Source organism: Theropithecus gelada, chromosome 7a (assembly GCF_003255815.1).
Source record: "Theropithecus gelada isolate Dixy chromosome 7a, Tgel_1.0, whole genome shotgun sequence".
In the NCBI taxonomy this organism is placed as follows: Eukaryota; Metazoa; Chordata; class Mammalia; order Primates; family Cercopithecidae; genus Theropithecus; species Theropithecus gelada.
In genome coordinates, this window is record NC_037674.1 from 15,731,687 (window position 1) to 15,752,391 (window position 20,705).

Genomic DNA, 20,705 nt, shown 5'->3' on the forward strand with positions numbered 1-20,705 from the left:
CACACACACAATTTACAAAAGCAGTAAGAACTTCAATCACGTGAGAATAAATCTAATGAAAGATGTATGTGCAAGACCTCTACTCTGAAAATTATAAGAACATTGCTGAGGGAAATTAAAGAACTAAATAAATAAATAGGTATACCATGTTAATAGATTGGAAGATTTAGTATTGTTAAGATGTCAGCTCTTCCCATGTTGATCTGTAGATGAACTATAATCCTAATCAGTATCCCAACAAGCCTTTTTAAAACAGAAATTGAAAAGCTGGCTTTAAAATGTATATGGAAATGCAAAAGACCTAGAATAGCAAACAAAATTTTGAAGAAGTTGGAGACTTACACTACCAGAAACAGATATTTTATAAAGATAAATATATATGTATATATATTAATATACTGTGGTATTGGTGCTAGAACTCAATGCAACAGAATAAAGAGTACAGAAATAGACCCACACATAGAGTTGCTTGATTCATAATGAACTCTCCATTACAATTCAGTAGGGGAAGAATGGTCTTTTTTGGCTCATGCCTGTAATCCCAGCACTTTGGGAGGCCAAGGCAGGCAGATCACGAGGTCAGGAGATCGAGACCATCCTGGCTAACACGGTGAACACGGTGAAACCCCATCTCTACTAAAAAAATAATAATAATAATACAAAAAAAATTAGCCAGGCATGGTGGCAGGCGCCTGTAGTCCCAGCTACTCAGGAGGCTGAGGCAGAAGAATGGCGTGAACCCGGGAGGCAGAGCTTGCAGCTAGCCGAGATCGCGCCACTGCATTCCAGCCTCCTGGACAACAGAGAGAGACTCCATCTCAAAATAAACAAAAAAACAAAAAACAAACAAACAAGAAAAAACTAGGGCCTCACTATGTCACCCAGACTAGCCTTAACCTACTGGACTCAAGGGATCCTCCTGCGTCAGTCTCCCAAGTAGCTGGGACTGCTGGTGTGGACCACCATGCCTGGCTCAAGAGTTTTTATAGAGCTTAATCTCCAGCTTTCCCCCATTCCCAGAGGTTGGTGGATGGGGCTGGAAGTTACAATTCCCTAATCATTTGGTTTTTCTGGTAACCAGCTCCATCCTGAAGTTATGTAGGGGCTCCACTCTAAGTCACCTCATTGAAATAAATTCAAGTGTGATCAAAAGAGGCTCATTATTTTTTTTTATTATTATTATACTTTAAGTTCTAGGGTACATGTGCACAATGTGCAGGTTTGTTACATATGTATACATGTGCCATGTTGGTGTGCTGCACCCATTAACTGGTCATTTACATTAGGTATATCTCCTAATGCTATCCCTCCCCCCTCCCCCCACCCCACAATAGGCCCCTGTGTGTGATGTTCCCCTTCCTGTGTCCAAGTGTTCTCATTGTTCAATTCCCACCTATGAGCAAGAACATGCAGTGTTTGGCTTTCTGTCCGTGCGATAGTTTGCTGAAAATGATGGTTTCCAGCTTCATCCATGTCCCTACAAAGGACATGAACTCATCCTTTTTTATGGCTGCGTAGTATTCCATGGTGTATATGTGCCACATTTTCTTAATCCAGTCTATCACTGATGAACATTTGGCTTGGTTCCAAGTCTTTGCTATTGTGAATAGTGCCACAATAAACATACATGTGCATGTGTCTTTATAGCAGCATAATTTATAATCCTTTGGATATATACCCAGTAATGGGATGGCTGGGTCAAATGGTATTTCTAGTTCTAGATCCTTGAGGAATCGCCACACCATCTTCCACAATGGTTGAACTGGTTTACAGTCCCACCAACAGTGTTAAAGCGTTCCTATTTCTCCACATCCTCTCCAGCACCTGTTGTTTCCTGACTTTTTAGTGATTGCCATTCTAACTGGTGTGAGATGGTATCTCATTGTGGTTTTGATTTGCATTTCTCTGATGGAGAGTGATGATGGCATTTTTTCATATGTCTGTTGGCTGCATAAATGTATTCTTTTGAGAAGTGTTTGTTCATATCCTTTGCCCACTTTTTCGTGGGGTTGTTTGATTTTTTTCTTGTAAATTTGTTTAAGTTCTTTGTAGATTCTGGATATTAGCCCTTTGTCAGATGGGTAGATTGCAAAATTTTTTTCCCATTCTGTAGGTTGCCTGTTCACTCTGATGGTAGTTTCTTTTGCTGTGCAGAAGCTTTTTAGTTTAATTAGATCCCATTTGTCTATTTTGGCTTTTGTTGCCATTGCTTTTGGTGTTTTAGTCATGAAGTCCTTGCCCATGCCTATGTCCTGAATGATATTGCCTAGGTTTTCTTCTAGGGTTTTTATTGTTTTAGGTCTAACATTTAAGTCTTTAATCCATCTTGAATTAATTTTTGTATAAGGTGTAAGGAAGGAATCCAGTTTCAGCTTTCTACATATGGCTAGCCAGTTTTCCCAGCACCATTTATTAAATAGGGAATCCTTTCCCCATTTCTTGTTTTTGTCAGATTTGTCAAAGATCAGATGGCTGTAGATGTGTGGTATTATTTCTAAAAGAGGCTCATTATTAATAAAGACATTTCTGGCCGGGCGCAGTGGCTCAAGCCTGTAATCCCAGCACTCTGGGAGGCCGAGATGGGCGGATCACGAGGTCAGGAGATCGAGACCATCCTGGCTAATACGGTGAAACCCCGTCTCTACTAAAAAAAATACAAAAAACTAGCCCTAGCCCGGCGAGGTAGAGGGCACCTGTAGTCCCAGCTACTCGGGAGGCTGAGGCAGGAGAATGGCGTAAACCCGGGAGGCGGAGCTTGCAGTGAGCTGAGATCCGGCCACTGCACTCCAACCCGGGCGACAGAGCGAGACTCCATCTCAAAAAAAAATAAAAATAAAAATAAAGACATTTCTATTGGAATATTCTAAGGGTTTTAGTAGCTTTGTGACAGGAACCAGGGACAAAAACCAAATATATTTCATATCTTACCACAGTCATAATGTATTTATACACACACACACACACACACACACACACACACACATATAACATTGGATTCAGCCATGCCGTCGCTCACAGCTATAATCCCAGCACTCTGGGAAGCTGAGGCAGGAGGATCACTTGAGCCCAGGAGTTTGAGACCAGCCTGGGCAATTTAGCCAGGAGTCATCTCTACTAAACATGGAAAAAATTAGCCAGGTATGGTGGTGCACGCCTTGTAGTCCCAGCTACTCAGAAGGCTGAGGTGGAAGAATTGCTTGAGCCCATGAGGATGAGGCTGCAGTGAGCCATGATCTCCCCACTGCACTCCAGCCTGAGTGACTGAGCGACTGAGTGAGACCTTGTCTCTGTAAAACAAAAACAAGGCTGGGCGCGGTGGCCCACCCCTATAATCCCAGCACTTTGGGAGGCCAAGGCGGCCTGATCACTTGAGGCCAGGAATTTGAGACCAGCCTGGCCAACATGGGGAAACCCCATTCTCTAACGAAATGCAAAAATTAGCCAGACATGGTGGTGCAAACCTGTAATCCGAAATACTCTGGAGGCTTGAACCCCGTAGGCAGAAGTTGCAGTGAGCCAAGATCATACCACTGCCTCCAGCTTGGGCGATAGAGGGAGACCGTTTCAAAAACAAAAAAAAACCACACACACGTTGAATTCAATTTTATAATATATTTTTTAGCATTTTTGTGTCCATTCATGAGAAATACTTTCCTGTAATTTTCTTTCCTTTTTTTTTTTTTTTGAGACGGAGTCTCGCTCTGTCACCCAGGCTGGAGTGCAGTGGCCGGATCTCGGCTCACTACAAGCTCCGCCTCCCGGGTTTACGCCATTCTCCTGCCTCAGCCTCCCGAGTAGCTGGGACTACAGGCGCCCGCCACCTCGCCCGGCTAGTTGTTTTGTATTTTTTTAGTAGAGACGGGGTTTCACCGTGTTAGCCAGGATGGTCTCGATCTCCTGATCTCGTGATCCGCCCGTCTCGGCCTCCCAAAGTGCTGGGATTACAGGCTTGAGCCACCGCGCCCGGCCCCCTTTTTTTTTTTAGACAGAGTCTCACTCTCGCCCAGGCTGGAGTGCAGTGGTACCATCTCGACTCCCTGCAACCTCCACCTCCCAGGTTCAAGCAATTCTCCTGCCTCAGCCTCCTGAGTAGATGGGATTACAGGCACCTGCCACCGCGCCCGACTAATTTTTGTAGTTTTAGTAGAGATGGGGTTTCACCATCTTGGTCAGGCTGGTCTTGAACTCCTGACCTCATGATCCACCTGCCTAGGCCTCCGAAAGTGCTGGGATTACAGGCATGAGCCACCGTGCCCACCCTGTAATTTTCTTTTGTAATGTTTCTTTCTGTTTTTTGTTTGTTTGTTTGTTTGTTTGAGACGGAGTGTCGCTCTGTCTCCCAGGCTGGAATGCACTGGTACAGTCTCAGCTCACTGGAAGCTCCACCTCCCAGGTTCATGCCATTCTCCTGCCTCAGCTTCCCGAGTAGCTGGGACTGCAGGCACCCGCCACTATGCCCGGCTAATTTTTTGTATTTTTAGTAAAGATGGGGTTTCACTGTGTTAGCCAGCTTGGTCTGATCTCCTGACCTCGTGATCCACCTGTCTTGGCCTCCCAAAGTGCTGGGATTACAGACATGAGCCACCGCGCCCTGCCTTCTTTTGTAATGTTTCTTGTAAGATTTTTGGTGTCAGGGTTATATTGGCCTCATAAAATGAGTTGAAATAATAAGTTTGGCATTCCTTCTTATTTATTTTCTCTTAGGTTTATACCCTTATTTATTTATTTATTTATTTATTTTGGTTTGAGATGGAGTCTCACACTGTCACCCAGGCTGGAGTGATGTGGCATGATCTCAGCTCACTGCAAACTCTGCCTCCTGGATTGTAGCGATTCTCCTGCCTCGGCCACCCAAGTAGCTGGGATTATAGGTGCCCGCCACCATGCCCGGCTAATTTTTTGTCTTTTTAGTAGAGATGGGGTTTCACTATGTTGGCCAGGCTGGTCTTGAACTCCTGACCTCGTGATCTGCCCACCTCAGCCTCCCAAAGTGCTGGGATTACAGGCGTGAGCCACCGCCCCCAGCCTATACCCATATTTCTTACTTAAGTATTTGGAAGAATTCATTAGTGAAGTCTTTTAGGCTTGGAGTTTTCTTCATGGAAGGTTTTTCATTGTGAATTTCAATTTATTTGGTAGATAAAGGACTATTCAGATTTTTCTATTATGTCAGTTTGTGTCAGTTTGATTTGTCCATTTCATCTACATTATCAAATTTATTAGCATAAATTGCTCAAAATATCCTTATCTTTTTCATATCTGTAGGATTTGAGAGCCATCCCCTTTTTAATTCTTGATATCAGATATTTGCAATTCCTCTTTTTTTTGATAAGTCTTGCTAGCAGTTTATCAATTTTTAAAATCTTTTTTTATTTTAGGAGATAGGCTTTTACTATGTTGCCCAGACTAGACTCCAACCCCTGGGTTCAAGCAATCCTCCTACCTTGGCCACCTGAGTAGCTGGGATTACAGGTATGTACCACAGCACCCAGTTTAATTTTGTTAATCTCTTTATTTTCTGTTTTTAATTTTTTTTAGAGACAGTGTTTTGTTCTGTTGCCTAGACTGGAGTACAGTAGCCCGATCATAACACACTGTGACCTCAGACTCCTGGGTTCAAACCATCCTCCAGTCTCAGTCTCTCAAGAAGCTGAGACTACAAGCACAACCCACCATGCCTGGCTAATTTTTAAAATTTTTTGTAGAGACCAGTCTTATTGTGTTGCTCGGGCTGGTCTCGAACTCCTGACCTCAAGTGATCCTACCGCCTCAGCCTCCTAGAATGTTGGAATTACAGGTGTGAGCCACCATGGCTGGCCCACATTACCTCTTAAGATGACTCAAAAGTGCTTCAGGCCGGGCGCGGTGGCTCAAGCCTGTAATCCCAGCACTTTGGGAGGCCGAGACGGGCGGATCACGAGGTCAGGAGATCGAGACCATCCTGGCTAACACGGTGAAACCCCGTCTCTATTAAGAAATACAAAAAACTAGCCGGGCGAGGTGGCGGGCGCCTGTAGTCCCAGCTACCCGGGAGGCTGAGGCCGGAGAATGGCGTGAACCCGGGAGGCGGAGCTTGCAGTGAGCTGAGATCCGGCCACTGCACTCCAGCCTGGGTGACAGAGCGAGACTCCGTCTCAAAAAAAAAAAAAAAAAAGTGCTTCAAACATAATTGTGCCCAAAACAAGCTCAAAGTCTTTCCTCTCAGACCTGATTCTTTTCCAGTGAACCTACACATTTATTGTAGGTTTGAGTTAAGAAAAGTGCCAACAGTGCAACACATAAATAGGCAAAGGACATGATCTGACAGTCCACAGAAAAAAAAGGGCTTTCTGTATGAAAAAGTCCTCCACCTCATTCATAAGAAGAAAAACTATGGTGTGTCTATACAGTGGAATAGTCTTTAAAAAAAGAAAAAAGAGGACGCTCTTAACATAGTGATATGCGAAGATCTCCAAGATACTTTGTTAAGTGTAAGAAGAATATATATTCATAATTGCTTGTATTTACATAAAATACTGGAATATTCAAGAAACTAATAAAGGTGGGCTGGTGCAGTGGCTCATGCCTGTAATCCAAGCAGTTCGGGAGACCAAGGCAGGAGGATTGCTTGAGGCTAGGAGTTTGAGACCAGCCTGGGCAACAGAGTGAGACCCTTATCTCTACAATATACATATATACATATATATATGTATGTATATATGTGTGTATGTATATGTGTATTGATATATATATTAAGCTGGTAACATATGCCTGTAGTCCCGTCTACTTGGCAGGCTGAGGTCAGAGGATTGCTTGAATGTCATGGCAGTAAGCCATGATTTTGCCACTTCACTCCAGCCTAGGTGACAGAGATCCTGACTCAAAAAAAAAAAATTAATTTCTGCCTGATTAAAAAAAATAATAAAGCAGTGCTATGATTGGGCGTTAACTTCTCAATAGGACTTCAAATTATGGTAAGGGGGTAAGTTAGAAGCTGAGGAATGGGTGCAGGGAAGTTGGATGTGGTATGAATGATCTGAAAATGAGAGCAATGTGCCAAGTACTGTGCTGAATCATTAAGTATGCAATCACCTTTATTCCTTATAATAGCCTTAAAGTTGGCTGGTATTGTTTTCACTTTAAAGAGGATAAAGCAGCGACTGAAAAGATCTAAGGAACTTGCTGAAAGTCCCACAGCTATGTAGTGGGATTGCGTAGACCCGTTCCTGGACTCAGGGTACCAATCTGAGATGAGTTGTTCAAGAGCATTGACTTGGCTGGGTTCCGTGGCTCATGCCTGTAATCCTAGCACTTTGGGAGGCCAAGGCGGGAGGATCACATGAGCCCTTGGATCAGCTTGGGCAACATAGTGAGACCGTCCCCCCTCTGCCCTGTCTCTAATTAATTAATTAAATTTTTTTTTTTTTTTTTTTTTTTTTTTGAGACTGAGTCTGGCTCTGTCGCCCAGGCTGGAGTGCGGTGGCCGGATCTCAGCTCACTGCAAGCTCCACCTCCTGGGTTCACGCCATTCTCCTGCTTCAGCCTCCTGACTAGCTGGGACCACAGGCGCCCACTACCACGCCCAGCTAATTTTCTGTATTTTTAATAGAGATGGGGTGTCACCTTGTTAGCCAGGATGGTCTCGATCTCCTGACCTCGTGATCTGCCCGCCTCTGCCTCCCAAAGTGCTGGGATTACAGGCGTGAGCCACCGCGCCCAGCCCTACTTAAGATTTTTCAACTTTATGATGGTGTGAAAGTGATAGACATTCAATAGATATTGTACAATATTCAATAAATTATATCTAACACTGTCTTATAAAATATGCTTTGTGTTACATGATTGTGCTCAGTGATAAGCTATTGTAAGTGTTCTGAGTCTGTTTAAGGTCCACTAGTCTAAACTATGATGTTTGGTAGGTTAGTGTTTTTTTGTTTTTTCTTTTGAGAAGGAAATTCGCTCTTGTTGCCCAGGCTGGAGTGCAATGGCGCAATCTCAGCTCACTGCAACCTCCATCTCCTGGGTTCAAGTGATTCTCCTGCCTCAACCTCCTGAGTAGCTGGGATTACAGGCATGTGCCACCACGCCTAGCTAATTTTTGTATTTGTAGTAGAGACAGGGTTTCTCCATGTTGGTCAGGCTAGTCTTGAACTCTTGGCCTCAGGTGACTCACCTGCCTCGGCCTCCCAAAGTGCTGGGATTACAGGCGTAAACCATCACGCCCGACCTAGGTGTATTTTTAAAGTGCATTTTTGACTTAAAATATTTTCCATTTATGATGGGTTTATCGAGAAGTAACCCCACTGTAAATCGAGGCAAGTCTCCAATCTGGAAGGCAGCTACTCCTTAATAGCCCCTTTCCCATAAAACATAAATCAAGGCCGGGCGCAGTGGTTCACGCCTGTAATCCCAGCACTTTGGGAGGCAGAGGCGGGCGGATCACAAGGTCAGGAGATCGAGACCATCCTGGCTAACACGGTGAAACCCCGTCTCTACTAAAAATACAAAAAAATGAGTCGGGCGTGGTGGCAGGCGCCTGTAGTTCCAGCTACTGGGGAGGCTGAGGCAGGAGAATGGCGTGAACCCGGGAGGCGGAGCTTGCAGTGAGCCGAGATCACTCCACTGCACTCCAGCCTGGGCGACAGAGCGAGACTCTGTCTCAAAACAAACAAACAAACAAACAAACAAAAAACCGTGAATCAAAATCTACAAACCTTGTCATATAATAAAGCAAATAAAGCAAGGTGTACTAAGTTATAATCAGTGTGCACATTAGAGCAAGCACTACTTTTCCGATCTTAATTATTCCAGAGATGCTTGACCAATTTACTGGGCACGTGGGCAGTTTTCTGATTGCTGTTTCCACACTTTGCTTTCCCACAGAGAGATTTCCGCAGTTAAGAGCTGCTATTTCAACGCAGGGAGATAAAAAGAAAAAAAAAAAAAAAACTTCCTCTTCTACCCCGCTAAAAACACCCATCCTAGGGAGCACGCCAGCATTTCCAGCGCTCAGGGCAGGGCCACCCGGCCTGCGGCCGTTGCATTGGCTGGAAGCTGGCAGGCGATCACGGTTGATCGGCTCGGGTGCGGTCCAAGGGCAGCACCGCCTTCGGTGGGCCGCCTAGGGTGATTGGCTGCTGCAGACCCACCCCCTCGTCGGTTTGCAGGTCGGCGAAGCCTGGATTGGTGGAGCTAAGAGCTGGCTCAGCAGCAGCTCACGCTCTTGGTTCAGGGTAGAGATGGCGACTGCGACTCGGCTGCTTAGGTGGCGTGTGGCGAGCTGGAGGCTGCGGCCGCCGCTTGCCGGCTTCGTTTCCCAGCGGGCCCACTCGCTTTTACCGGTGGACGATGCAATCAACGGGCTAAGCGAGGAGCAGAGGCAGGTGAGGAGACTGACCCCCTTCCTAGCCCCAAGGTCTCCTTCCTGCCTGGTCCCCATCGGCCCAGCGCCCACCCAGCCTTGGCTTTTGCCCGTGGGCCGTTGGGAGCGCCAGCGCCCGGGCGAGATGCGAGCCTCTGGCCTGGGGCCGGTCCTCTGACCTCAGCCTGACGTCTGTGGGGTGAAGATTTGAGACCGCAGGGCAGTACTGCTGGAAGTAGAGAGGAGTCGAGGCTGGGAGAGCTCCTGGGAGACCGATGGTGTTTTGGTGGAGGATTGGCCAGGCTGCTTGTGGCACAAGGGCCCTCAATCTGTATGTAGTTCACTTAACCTGAACAGTCTGAGGTATGCTTCTGACACCTGGGTGATCATCGTAATCACCAAGGAGTCTTTTTTGTATAAACAGTTTGAGGGTTTTAAAAAGCTACAGTGAGCTCTCCTGTCGCTCCTCAGCCCATTGGGTCAAAACACAAAGTTGAACAAGTACTCCAAAGAAGCAGTTAGAGGCCAGGCACCGTGGCTCACACCTGTAATCCTAGCACTTTGGGAGGCCGAGGTGGGAGGATTGTTTGAGCTCAGGGGTTTGAGATCAGCCTGAGCAACATAGCCAGATCCCCATCTCATAAAAAATAGAAAAGAAGAAGACGAAGAAGTATTTACAGATGGAGCGGAACCAGAGTCCTTCCTGAGGCTTCATTTGGAGGCTGGATGGAGCTGGCAGAGGTGTGAGCCTTCCAGCAACTCCATAGTTTGTTTATAGCCAGCGAACGCTCAGAGCTTCCGTGAACCACCTCAGGCAGAAAGGGTTCAATCCCTGTTTTCAAGCTTTCCTGGCAAGAGGAGTTTCTTTCTTTTTCTTTTTTTCTTTTTTTTTTTTTTGAGACGGAGTTTCGCTCTTGTTGCCCAGGCTGGAGTGTAATGGCATGATCTCTGCTCACCGCAACCTCTGCCTCCCAGGTTCAAGTGATTCTCCTGCCTCAGCCTCCCAAGTAGCTGGGATTACAGGCGTGCACCACCACGCCCGGCTAATTTGGTATCTTTAGTAGAGACAGAGTTTCTCCATGTTGGTCAGGCTGGTCTCAAACTCCCAACCTCAGGTGATCCTCTTGCCTCGGCCTCCCAAAGTGCTGGGATTCCAGGCGGGAACCACCATGCCCAGCCACCAAGAGGAGTTTCTAATCTCTTTGGGTAATTAGTCCCTTTTAGTCAAAGGTTCAGGGGCTTGAAAGAGGCTGACAGCTGTTGAGATCTGGAGGCTGCCTGGAATGCAGCTGGAGCACAGAGGGTGGGAGGTGGGAAGGTGCTGGGGAAGCTGGGAGAGTCAGCTGGGGTCAGCTCCTGCAGGGCCTAGCAGGCCTGGGTGAGAAGCTTGTGTTTCATTCTAAGTATAGTGGAAACCAATGGAATGATTTTTTTTTTTTTTTTTTTTTTTGAGACAGAGTCTTGCTCTGTCGCCGAGGCTGGAGTGCGGTGGCTGGATCTCAGCTCACTGCAAGCTCCGCCTCCCGGGTTTAGACCATTCTCCTGCCTCAGCCTCCCGAGTAGCTGGGACTACAGGCGCCCGCCACCTCGCCCGGCTAGTTTTTTGTATTTTTTAGTAGAGACGGGGTTTCACCGTGTTAGCCAGGATGGTCTCGATCTCCTGACCTCGTGATCCGCCCGTCTCGGCCTCCCAAAGTGCTGGGATTACAGGCTTGAGCCACCGCGCCCGGCCAATGGAATGATTTTTACGTAGGGTGTGACGTTTTAAAAATTACCATCAAGCTATCTAAGCTGAAGACCTTAAGAAAGAAGATCATCTCTGAGGAGGCATAAACTGCTGAGGCCTCTCACTTTCAGTCCGATGCTGTTTGGTGAAGTTACTTGTGACCTTTTCTCTTGAATGTGCCTTGGTAGTGGAGATGCTTTCCGCAGTGGCATCTGTTTACTTCTCTCCTATTAGCTTCGTCAGACCATGGCTAAGTTCCTTCAGGAGCACCTGGCCCCCAAGGCCCAGGAGATTGATTGCAGCAATGAGTTCAAGAACCTGCGAGTGAGTTGGGAGGCCTGGGCATTGGGGGGCAGTCTGGGAGTGGGGCTGAGTTTCACTGCTGCCTGGAAGAGCTCACGCAGTTTTCTGGTAAATGAAGCCTCCCTAAGAATGCAGCCCCTCTTTCTGAAGTGTTTGGGTCTCATTGTTCCAGCCACATGTGACTGGCTGCCTTCCCCTCAACACTCATTCCACTCTATTCTGTTGGCAGGAGTTTTGGAAGCAGCTGGGGAACCTGGGCGTATTGGGCATCACAGCCCCTGGTGAGTATAGTGTATTTCCCTAAAGAGAACTTTTCTTGTGTGCCCTTTAAGACAGTTCCCAAAAGAAGCAGGAAGGGAAGGGAAAGACTGTGTTTAAAGAAACCCAGAACTGCATCTTTTGGACCTGTGAAAGCACCCATTGTCAGCCCAGAGAACAGAACACTCTTCTATTTTATTAGACAGTGATGTGGAGAAGGCAGAGGGATTAACTTGGTCATTGTGGCTCACTTGGATCAGGATCAGTCCAACTCTTGAACTCTGCTTACTTAACAGGCTCACCCAGGTGATTTGGGAAGTTTAGAAAACTCTGGATCAAGTGGTTGTCTTCATGGTACCTCAGTCCTACTACCTCCCCTAATCCCTATAAGCTTTGTCCTACCCGTGGCCTCTCGGCAGGAACACTCCGGGCAGGGTGTCCCTGCAGGGACTGCCTGTGTCCTCTTCTGCCCACACCTTGGTGCTCATTTGGGAGCAGATGGCAGGGGGAGTAGGGTGGGGGGTGGGCAGGGGAGAGAGGTGTCTATCTGGGCTTCCAGGTGAGGTGGCCAGATGATGTGTTTACTAGGCTCTCCAGAGGGAGAAGGCAGGGATGTGGCAGGCTCTGGTTTGGATATTCTTTTTTTTTTTTGAGATGGAGTCTCACTCTGTCACCCAGGCTGGAGTGAAGTGGCATGATCTTGGCTCACTGCAAGCTCCGCCTCCCAGATTCACGCCATTCTCCTGCCTCAGCCTCCCGAGTAGCTGGGACTACAGGCACCCGCCACCACGCCCGGCTAATTTTATGTATTTTTAGTAGAGATGGGATTTCACCGTGTTAGCCAGGATGGTCTTGATCTCCTGACCTCATGATCTACCCGCCTTGGCCTCCCAAAGTGCTGGGATTACAGGCATGAGCCACCGCGCCTGGCCTGGTTTGGATATTCTTAACCTCTGAAGGAGGCCCAGCCTGGCTTGCAGTGTCCAGTAAAGAGATGAGCCTAGGCCAGGCACAGTGGCTCATGCCTGTAATCCCAGCACTTTTAGAGGCCGAAGCAGGTGGATCATCTGAGGTTGTGAGTTTGAGACCAGCCTGACCAACATGGAGAAACCCTTTCTACACTGAAAATACAAAATCAGCCAGGCGTGGTGGTACATACCTGTAATCCCAGCTACTCGAGAGGCTGAAGCAGGAGAATTGCTTGAACCTGGGAGGTGGAGGTTGCAGTGAGCTGAGATGGCGCCACTGCACTCCAACCCAGGCAACAGAGCAAGACTCCATTAAAAAAAAAAAAAAAAAGCCCAACCTGCTTTGGCCTGTATTCACTCTGGGCATGAGAGTATGAGTGAAACCCAATACTTCTCCTTACATCCTAGAAAGTTACATCACCTTTCATANTTTTTTGAGACGGAGTCTCGCTCTGTCGCCCAGGCTGGAGTGCAGTGACCAGATCTCAGCTCACTGCAAGCTCCGCCTCCCGGGTTCCCGCCATTCTCCTGCCTCAGCCTCCCGAGTAGCTGGGACCACAGGCGCTGCCACCTCGCCCGGCTAATTTTTTGTGTTTTTTAGTAGAGACGGGGTTTCGCCGTGTTAGCCAGGATGGTCTCGATCTCCTGACCTTGTGATCCGCCCGTCTCGGCCTCCCAAAGTGCTGGGAATACAGGCTTGAGCCACCGCGCCCGGCCTAATTGCAACCATCTTAATGTAAAAGCATTGGGGGAAACGCTGCTGGTCACTCCTAAGGAAGACTCTCCTATTGTGTTTTGGCGGTTTATGTACCCCACTCCCTGCAGATAATATGCTTCTGAATCAGATTGTATTTTATGGAAGAAAGAGGCAGTTAGAAATCAGATGAAAATGGCCAGGTGTGGTAGTGGGCTTCTGTAATCCCAGCAACTGGGGAGGCCAAGGCAGGAGGATCGCTTGAGCCCAGGAGTTCAAGGCTGCAGTGAGCCATGATTACACCATTGCACCCAGCCTGGGCAAAAGAATGAGAGCCCGCCTCTTGAAAAAAAAAAGAAAAAATTTGATGAAAACTCTTTCAAGGGAACCTGAAAAAGAAAGCCGGATATAAGTTCCGGTTTCTGCATGATGTCATGGTGGCTGTTTCTAATGTCACCTGCCTTCAAACTTTCCTTCCTGCAGTTGTAGGGGCAGGTCAAGGTTTCCTTAGAGCCGAGGACAAGCCTGACTTGTTGGTCAGAGTGAACATGTGTATAGGACCTTGTTAGGCTTGACGCAATCAGCAGGGCTGGGGGTGGTATCAGGTGACCCAGCCACTTTGAGTTTGGATCTGCTGCCAAGGAAAAACCATATATTTTATGAGGAGTTCTGAAATTCTCTGCCAGCATCTCATCTTCCCTCTGCTGCACAGCCCACCTGAAGATTGTCCCTGAGGCTGTAGCTCTCCTGTCCTGTTATCAGTCCTGCTTCTTTGGGTTCAGCCCTATGCTATAAAATCTCACCTTCCTTGGGCCTTTTGCAGACACATCACATCCTCTGGCTTTGTATCTGTTCTTGGTGCTTTGGATACCACCTCCATCCCAATGTCTTTGTTTTTCTCTGTTAAACTCCAGGCCCTCTTTCTTCATTTATTCATCTGCCTCTGCATTTCTGTAACTTTCTGAGTAGTGGGTGCTCAGGTTGTTCACGTATCTTCATCAAGAGGTCTGTCTGGGATAAAGCAGGAGTTGCAATGATTGCCTTCTGAATCACCCCTCAGCTGACAAAACCAGTCCAGTGAGCTTATAAGCAGGTCTGTGGCATCAGCTTATTCTTGTTGCTAGAGGGAATTTTGAATAGGTGCTACAAGGTGTTTCCCTTCTGCCAACAAATGGAATATCCCAATTTAATCTGGGCTGCCTTTTCCATTCCCTTGTACCACACCACTCCCAGTTCAGTATGGCGGCTCTGGCCTGGGCTACCTGGAGCATGTGCTAGTGATGGAGGAGATATCCCGAGCTTCTGGAGCAGTGGGGCTCAGTTACGGTGCCCACTCCAACCTTTGCGTCAACCAGCTTGTGCGCAATGGGAATGAGGCCCAGAAAGAGAAGTATCTCCCAAAGGTAAGGAAATGGAAATGTAATACTTGCTAATCTCACAGTGCAACAACCAGCTATAAGGCACCCTCTCCCCTTGGTGAGGGCCAGTGAGACCTGCTTTCTGTAGCATGCTGCCATGAACCCAGCGTGGTTAGGAAGGGGCCATGGATTGCTTTAAAATATTTGAGCCAAAAATAAAAATAGGACCAGACCTCTTGCATTGAACAACAGACAGACAACATTTGAAGAGAACTCTAAGAAATGGAAGAGTAGGACTAGCTTTCTTTGCAAAGGGAATGGAAAAAGGAGAGGCATTTTCAGCCTTGTAGCCATTGGGCTTCTTAGAAGAGACTTCTAGGACTTTGCCGATACCCTGGTGTGAGAAGTTTGAAGGGGTGTAACGTGGACAGGAAGCAGCAGTATCAGTGAGCTGCTCTAGAGTACTCCGAGGTTGTAACAAGGCCTGTTGGGGGTTTTCCTTGCAGCTGACCAGTGGTGAGTACATCGGAGCCCTGGCTATGAGTGAGCCCAATTCAGGCTCTGACGTTGTCTCTATGAAGCTCAAAGCGGAAAAGAAAGGTGAGGCTGCCCTCGACTTGGGAGACAAAATGGGCAGAAGTTCAGACATTATCAGGGTGAGGAAGGAACAATTAGGGGTGGCCCCTGTTGGGTTTCCAGAACTTTCTCAGAGCTGGACAGCTACTTGCTCAGCAGAAGGTCTATGGCCTGGCTGAGACAGGCCGAGATGGCTTGAGCAAATAGCCAACATCCTGCCCTTAGGAGATCACTACGTCCTGAATGGCAACAAGTCGTGGATCACTAATGGCCCTGATGCTGACGTCCTGATTGTCTATGCCAAGACAGATCTGGCTGCTACGCCGGCTTCTCGGGGCATCACGGCCTTCATTGTAGAGAAGGTGAGTATAGATGGGTGTAGGGCCAGGGAGGCGTCTGCCTCCTGACAGTGGCACCAGAGATAGCCCCTTCACTGATCTCAAATGCAATCAGTGTTGTGTGCTCTGCAAGGCCCCCAGAGGTGGGGATGAGGCAGAGAGCAGACTGCAAGGAGGGTAACCAGGAAGTCCAGGGCAGATGGGTCACTTCTGAAGACAGTGGAGCCGTCCTCAGTGCCAGGCCACACAAAGAGGTCTAGAAAGGGAAGGACTGAAAGGAGGTCAGGACGTGACAGTCAGGGTACATTGGTGGACCTGATGAGTGTGGCCGTGGGAGACTGAGGTGTGGGTGGGATATAAGTGGAGACTGCCCCTGCAACAGCCTTGACAACAAAAGCAAGAAGGAAGCAGGGCAGGAGTTCAAACAAAAAGTTAGGAGTTTGGGTGTGTTTTTAGGAATGAGAGAACTGAGCAAAGTTTTTGGTCAGAAGGGAAAAAAAAGGGAAGAAAAAGGAAAATAGAGGGAGCAGTTGAGGCGTCTGGGAATGAGTGGGCAGAACACAATGGTGAGCGGGGACAGGAGAGAGAAGGATGGGTTACAGGTGATGGTGCAGGAGCCACCTGCCTGGCGATCATGAGGAGGAAGCCAGGGGCCCTGTGAGGGCTGGGGCCATGGTGGGGAGTTGGCAGAGAGTTTCACGAGCGAGTATTGCAAAGGTTTGCGGTACCCTCCATAGAGGGGGGGAAAGTAGCTGTCTAGAGTTGGAGCAGTAGGGACCTGGCTGAGATTGGAAATCTCAAGGTTACGTGACGCCCTCCTCATTACAGGTCGAACGGCAGCATGTTCAGCACTCTGCTGGGCACTTGCCAAAACATGCTGCAATCCAGTAATCCAGGTCAAAGCACAGAGGGCTCAGTTCAGCCCTAGTGATTTCCCTTTGGGTACAGACGGGAGAAAACAGAGGATAAGGGAATTGACCGGGCTGATGACAGTGTCTTGGAAGTAATGTCCCCTGGGGGAAGGAAATAAGGCCGGGGGGTCAGGAGGGCTCAGAGAACTGAGCATATCATTGAGAAAGAACTGTCCCCTTGAGAACTGGGGAGAACACAAGCTAGTGGCAGAGGAGGCTGGGATCAATCTGGGGCGTTAGCACTTGAAGGACCTGGGGGGAGCATGGGACTAGGATGCTGCCATGCTGTGCAGGCACAGGGACTCAGTAGGAAGGTGGGTGCCTTCTTCCCAGGGGCCTTTCCTTTACCAGGCCCCCTTGGGGCTAATCTGTAACCAGGACTGCCTTTTGATTCCTATAAAGGGTATGCCTGGCTTTAGCACCTCTAAGAAGCTGGACAAGCTGGGGATGAGGGGCTCTGACACCTGTGAGCTAATCTTTGAAGACTGTAAGGTTCCTGGTAAGTAGCACCGAGAATTGGGGAGCCCCTCTCCTGACCCCCTTCCAGGCTGATCTGGCTGTTCTCAAGCTGAGAAAGCCTCTGGGTTAGACAGGCTTGGCATTGTTAGCTCTTCAGTGACATGTGGCTAGGCTGTGAGCTGGGGCTGCGGGACAGCGCTCCTTCCTGTCCAGGGCCCTGCAGCGGCATGCCTAGCTGGCATCACACGCTCCACATAGAGTCTGTACTCAGCAGCCAGAGAAGGGTCAGACCTACCCTTTCCCACTGATGTCCTTCAGTCTTCCTGTACTTTCGCCCGTCCACTGCATGTAAGTAACTCATTAACTCACATTTTTGTAAAAAAAATTTAAAAATGAGTTATTCATTTTTAGCATTAATGATGCTAAGAAAAAAAAACATCTGAATCCACTGATGGAAACCAGACTCAGTGAAGAGAAGGCAGTTCTGTTTGAGTATGAGTATTTTCTCCCCCAAGGTGTAACTGAAATATGACATAGTGGAGCACTGTGGGAGAGCCAGCGCAGCCATCATGTACTAACCAGACCAGGGGCGTGGATTTGTTGTTTGGGTATTTTTTTTTTTTTTTTCGAGAAGGAGTCTTGGCTCTGTCACCCAGGCTAGAGTGCAGTGGCGTGATCTCGGCTCACTGCAGCCTCCACCTTCCAGGTTCCAATGATTCTCATGCCTCAGCCTCCCGAATAGCTGGGATTATGGGCACATGCCACCCTGCCCAGCTAATTTTTTTTTGTTTTTTTGAGATGGAGTGTCACTCTTGTTGCCCAGGCTGGAGTGCAATGGTGCGATCTCAGCTCACTGCAACCTCTGCCCCCTGGGTTCAGCCTTCTGAGTAGCTGGGATGACAGGCACACACCACCACACCCCGCTAATTTTGTAATTTTAGTAGACAGATGGGGTTTCACCATGTTGGCCAGGCTGCTCTTGAACTCCTGGCCTCAGGTGATCCACCCGTCTCAGCCTCCCAAAGTGCCAGGATTATAGGCCTGAGCCACCGCGCCTGGCCAGGGGCGTGGATTTGATCACCAGTTAGGTTTGCTGTCTGCCTCAGCCATGTACCATGCCTATCACTGACAGCCCAAAAAAGTGTGCTTTAATTACAGGGAGCATCCAGGGAGGGGAACCTGTGCAGCTCCTTCTTTGTTGACAGGAAAAAATTCAGCTAGCATTAAAGGCAGGTCAGTGGTGTCAACTCATTTTCCTGCCCACACCTCCCAAGGCCATCCAGTCTGGCTTACTGGGTGGAGAGGTGCTCAGCAGCTTCTGTTACTATCTCTGAATGGCCTGTCTCCTGGACAAAGAAGCTTTCGTGGACTACCCTGCAGGGAGGTGACACTGGACCAGAGCTGACTCCACCTGGGGAAAGAGTAACTCTGGTTTCTTTATAGGTGCCTGTGTAGAAAGAGTCAGGGAGGGATTGGGTGACTTCTAGACCAATTAACTTTTCTTCTTTCCCATCCAAGGGAGTCCAGAGAGGGAAGGGAAAGATCTAACAACCCTGGGCTTTGTGGTTGGCCTTGTGGATGGGGTGGGGGTCCTGGCAGCTCCACTTCTGACTGGAAGGGGTTCACTTGATCGTTTTCTTTTACCTGGAACCTTAGTTGAATAAAGGTCAAGTGACATACTTTAGTGCCTTACTTGAGAGCCATGTTTCCACATCTAGTACCTTCGATAAAAGTGAGGAGGCTGTGACAGCTCTCTCCCTCTGACCAACACTTATCCTGGCAGCTGCCAACATCCTGGGCCATGAGAATAAGGGTGTCTACGTGCTGATGAGTGGGCTGGACCTGGAGCGGCTGGTGCTGGCCGGGGGGCCTCTCGGGTAAGTGTGAGGCTTGGGGGAAGCTGGGCTCTGTCGGCCTCCTTGGCCAGTGGCCCACCATGAGCAGCAGCATCCTTCCCCTTGGGGGCCAAAGGGAGCTGCCTCCTGGCCCCGCACTCTCCTGGGAGACAAAAAGAACCACCTCCTCCCATGTTGAATTTCTTCCCACAGCAGGGAAATATCATTAAGTGACAGATCAAAGGCCTGAGGAGCAGGGTGGCTCACTCGGCTGTGGAACGACACCTGGGCTGTCACACCCCTGCACCTCTGGTCAGTCAGTGCCATAACTGCGGCTAGACTTTCTGAGGCTGCTTTTCTCCTCCCTGGGACTCCGGCCTTCCCACGCTAGCATTTTGCCACCACACCCAGTGGGATGAGGAGGTGCCCATAGGACCTTTCTCCTTTCTGACAGGCTCATGCAAGCGGTCCTGGACCACACCATTCCCTACCTGCACGTGAGGGAAGCCTTTGGCCAGAAGATCGGCCACTTCCAGGTGAGCCGCGTGCTTTTGCTGACATGTACGCTTCGACTGCGCTGAAGTTTTCTTTGAAAAGAGAGGAAGTGAGGTGGGCACCGTGGATGTTCACTGTCTCCTCTAGCAAATTGAGCTTGACTGCTTGGAATGCAGTCTTCCTCAGCGTGCAGCCCGGCTCTGGAAGTCATCAGGAAGTTCATCTCATTGCCACCTCGATGCCTGTGTGAGGTGGATGAACTAGACATTGTAAGGTTGGAGAGCAAAGTGTGCAGGTTGTGGGGGCAGAAGGGAAAGAGGTTGCTATTTGTAGTTAGACCACCTGGTCCGAAGAAGCTGCTGGAAGGTAATAAACGTTGGAGTAAATGGTGCCTTGGGAGCCATGCCTTTCGTAGGCAGTGATGGCCACTTGAGGGTGTCATGCGGGCCGTGGAATGGCCACTCTCTGGCCCTAACTCCCACACCTGCCTCCATCTCCGTCATCCTGGGTAAATCCCATCTCCTCTCCATGCCCCTGCTTCCTCATCCTTGGCTGTCTTGTTGCCGTTGCTGACCTGGCTTTTGGTAACTGGGAGAGTGTTCCAGCATGTTGACCTGTGACATCCCTTTGTGCTCAGTTGATGCAGGGGAAGATGGCTGACATGTACACCCGCCTCATGGCATGTCGGCAGTACGTCTACAATGTTGCCAAGGCCTGCGATGAGGGCCACTGCACTGCCAAGGTGAGAACCGCCTCAGTCCAGGAGAAGGGGGGGCAGTGGGCCGGCGGCTGGGACTTGCTGTCTGCGTGCCTCGCAGGGCCCTGCTGACCCGAGCTTCCTCCTGTAGGACTGTGCAGGTGTGATTCTTTACTCAGCTGAGTGCGCCACACAGGTAGCCCTGGATGGCATTCAGTGTTTTGGTGAGTGATCCCCACTCCCCACTCCCAGGGCTCCCTCACTCTTGGGGCCTGTGGCTGCTTCAGAAAGCGTTTCAGGGCGGGCGTGGTGGCTCATACCCATAATCCCAGCACTTTGGGAGGCCGAGGCAGGTGGATCACCTGAGGCCAGGAATTCGAGACTAGCCTGGCCTACATAGTGAAACCCCATGCCGGGCGTGATGGTGCATGCCTGTAATCCCAGCTACTTGGGAGGCTGAGGCAAGAGAATCGCTTGAACCTGGGAGGTGGAGGCTGCAGTGAGCCAAGATTGCACCATTGCACTCCAGCCTGGGTGACAGACTGAGACTCTGTCTCAAAAAAAAAAAAAAAGCAGTCTCCTCTCCACTCCTCACTATGTGCTTATGCTAGGCCCAGATAAGCTGGGACCTTTGGGCTCTTTCTGTCCCAGTTACAAGGAGGAAATGGAAAGCAAATGAGAAAACTGCTAGATGCCAGGAGTTGCCGCTGCCTTCAGCAACACCCCCCTCTCATCCTCCCTGCCTCA

The 20,705-nt window shown here is 49.0% G+C and overlaps 1 protein-coding gene across 7 annotated transcripts in view; it reads left to right on the plus strand.

The window, feature by feature from the left end:
• Window positions 1–8,867: 8,867 nt before the first annotated feature.
• The window catches only part of IVD (isovaleryl-CoA dehydrogenase), a 31,479-nt gene continuing 19,641 nt past the window's right edge, over window positions 8,868–20,705 (plus strand). For 3 of the 7 annotated variants that reach the window (XM_025390149.1, XM_025390146.1, XM_025390150.1), the window contains exons 1-11: window positions 8,868–9,362; window positions 11,301–11,390; window positions 11,599–11,650; window positions 14,523–14,692; window positions 15,154–15,247; window positions 15,449–15,585; window positions 16,875–16,971; window positions 18,715–18,808; window positions 19,221–19,302; window positions 19,899–20,003; window positions 20,110–20,182. In XM_025390149.1, the coding sequence (XP_025245934.1) occupies window positions 9,219–9,362; window positions 11,301–11,390; window positions 11,599–11,650; window positions 14,523–14,692; window positions 15,154–15,247; window positions 15,449–15,585; window positions 16,875–16,971; window positions 18,715–18,808; window positions 19,221–19,302; window positions 19,899–20,003; window positions 20,110–20,182 (1,138 nt within the window). In that variant the 5' untranslated portion in view covers window positions 8,868–9,218. Of the gene's footprint in view, window positions 9,704–11,300; window positions 11,478–11,598; window positions 11,651–14,522; window positions 14,693–15,153; window positions 15,248–15,448; window positions 15,586–16,874; window positions 16,972–18,714; window positions 18,809–19,220; window positions 19,303–19,898; window positions 20,004–20,109; window positions 20,183–20,705 lie in introns of all 7 variants that reach the window. The other 4 variants (XM_025390147.1, XM_025390148.1, XM_025390152.1 and 1 more) reach the window with 3 other exon arrangements.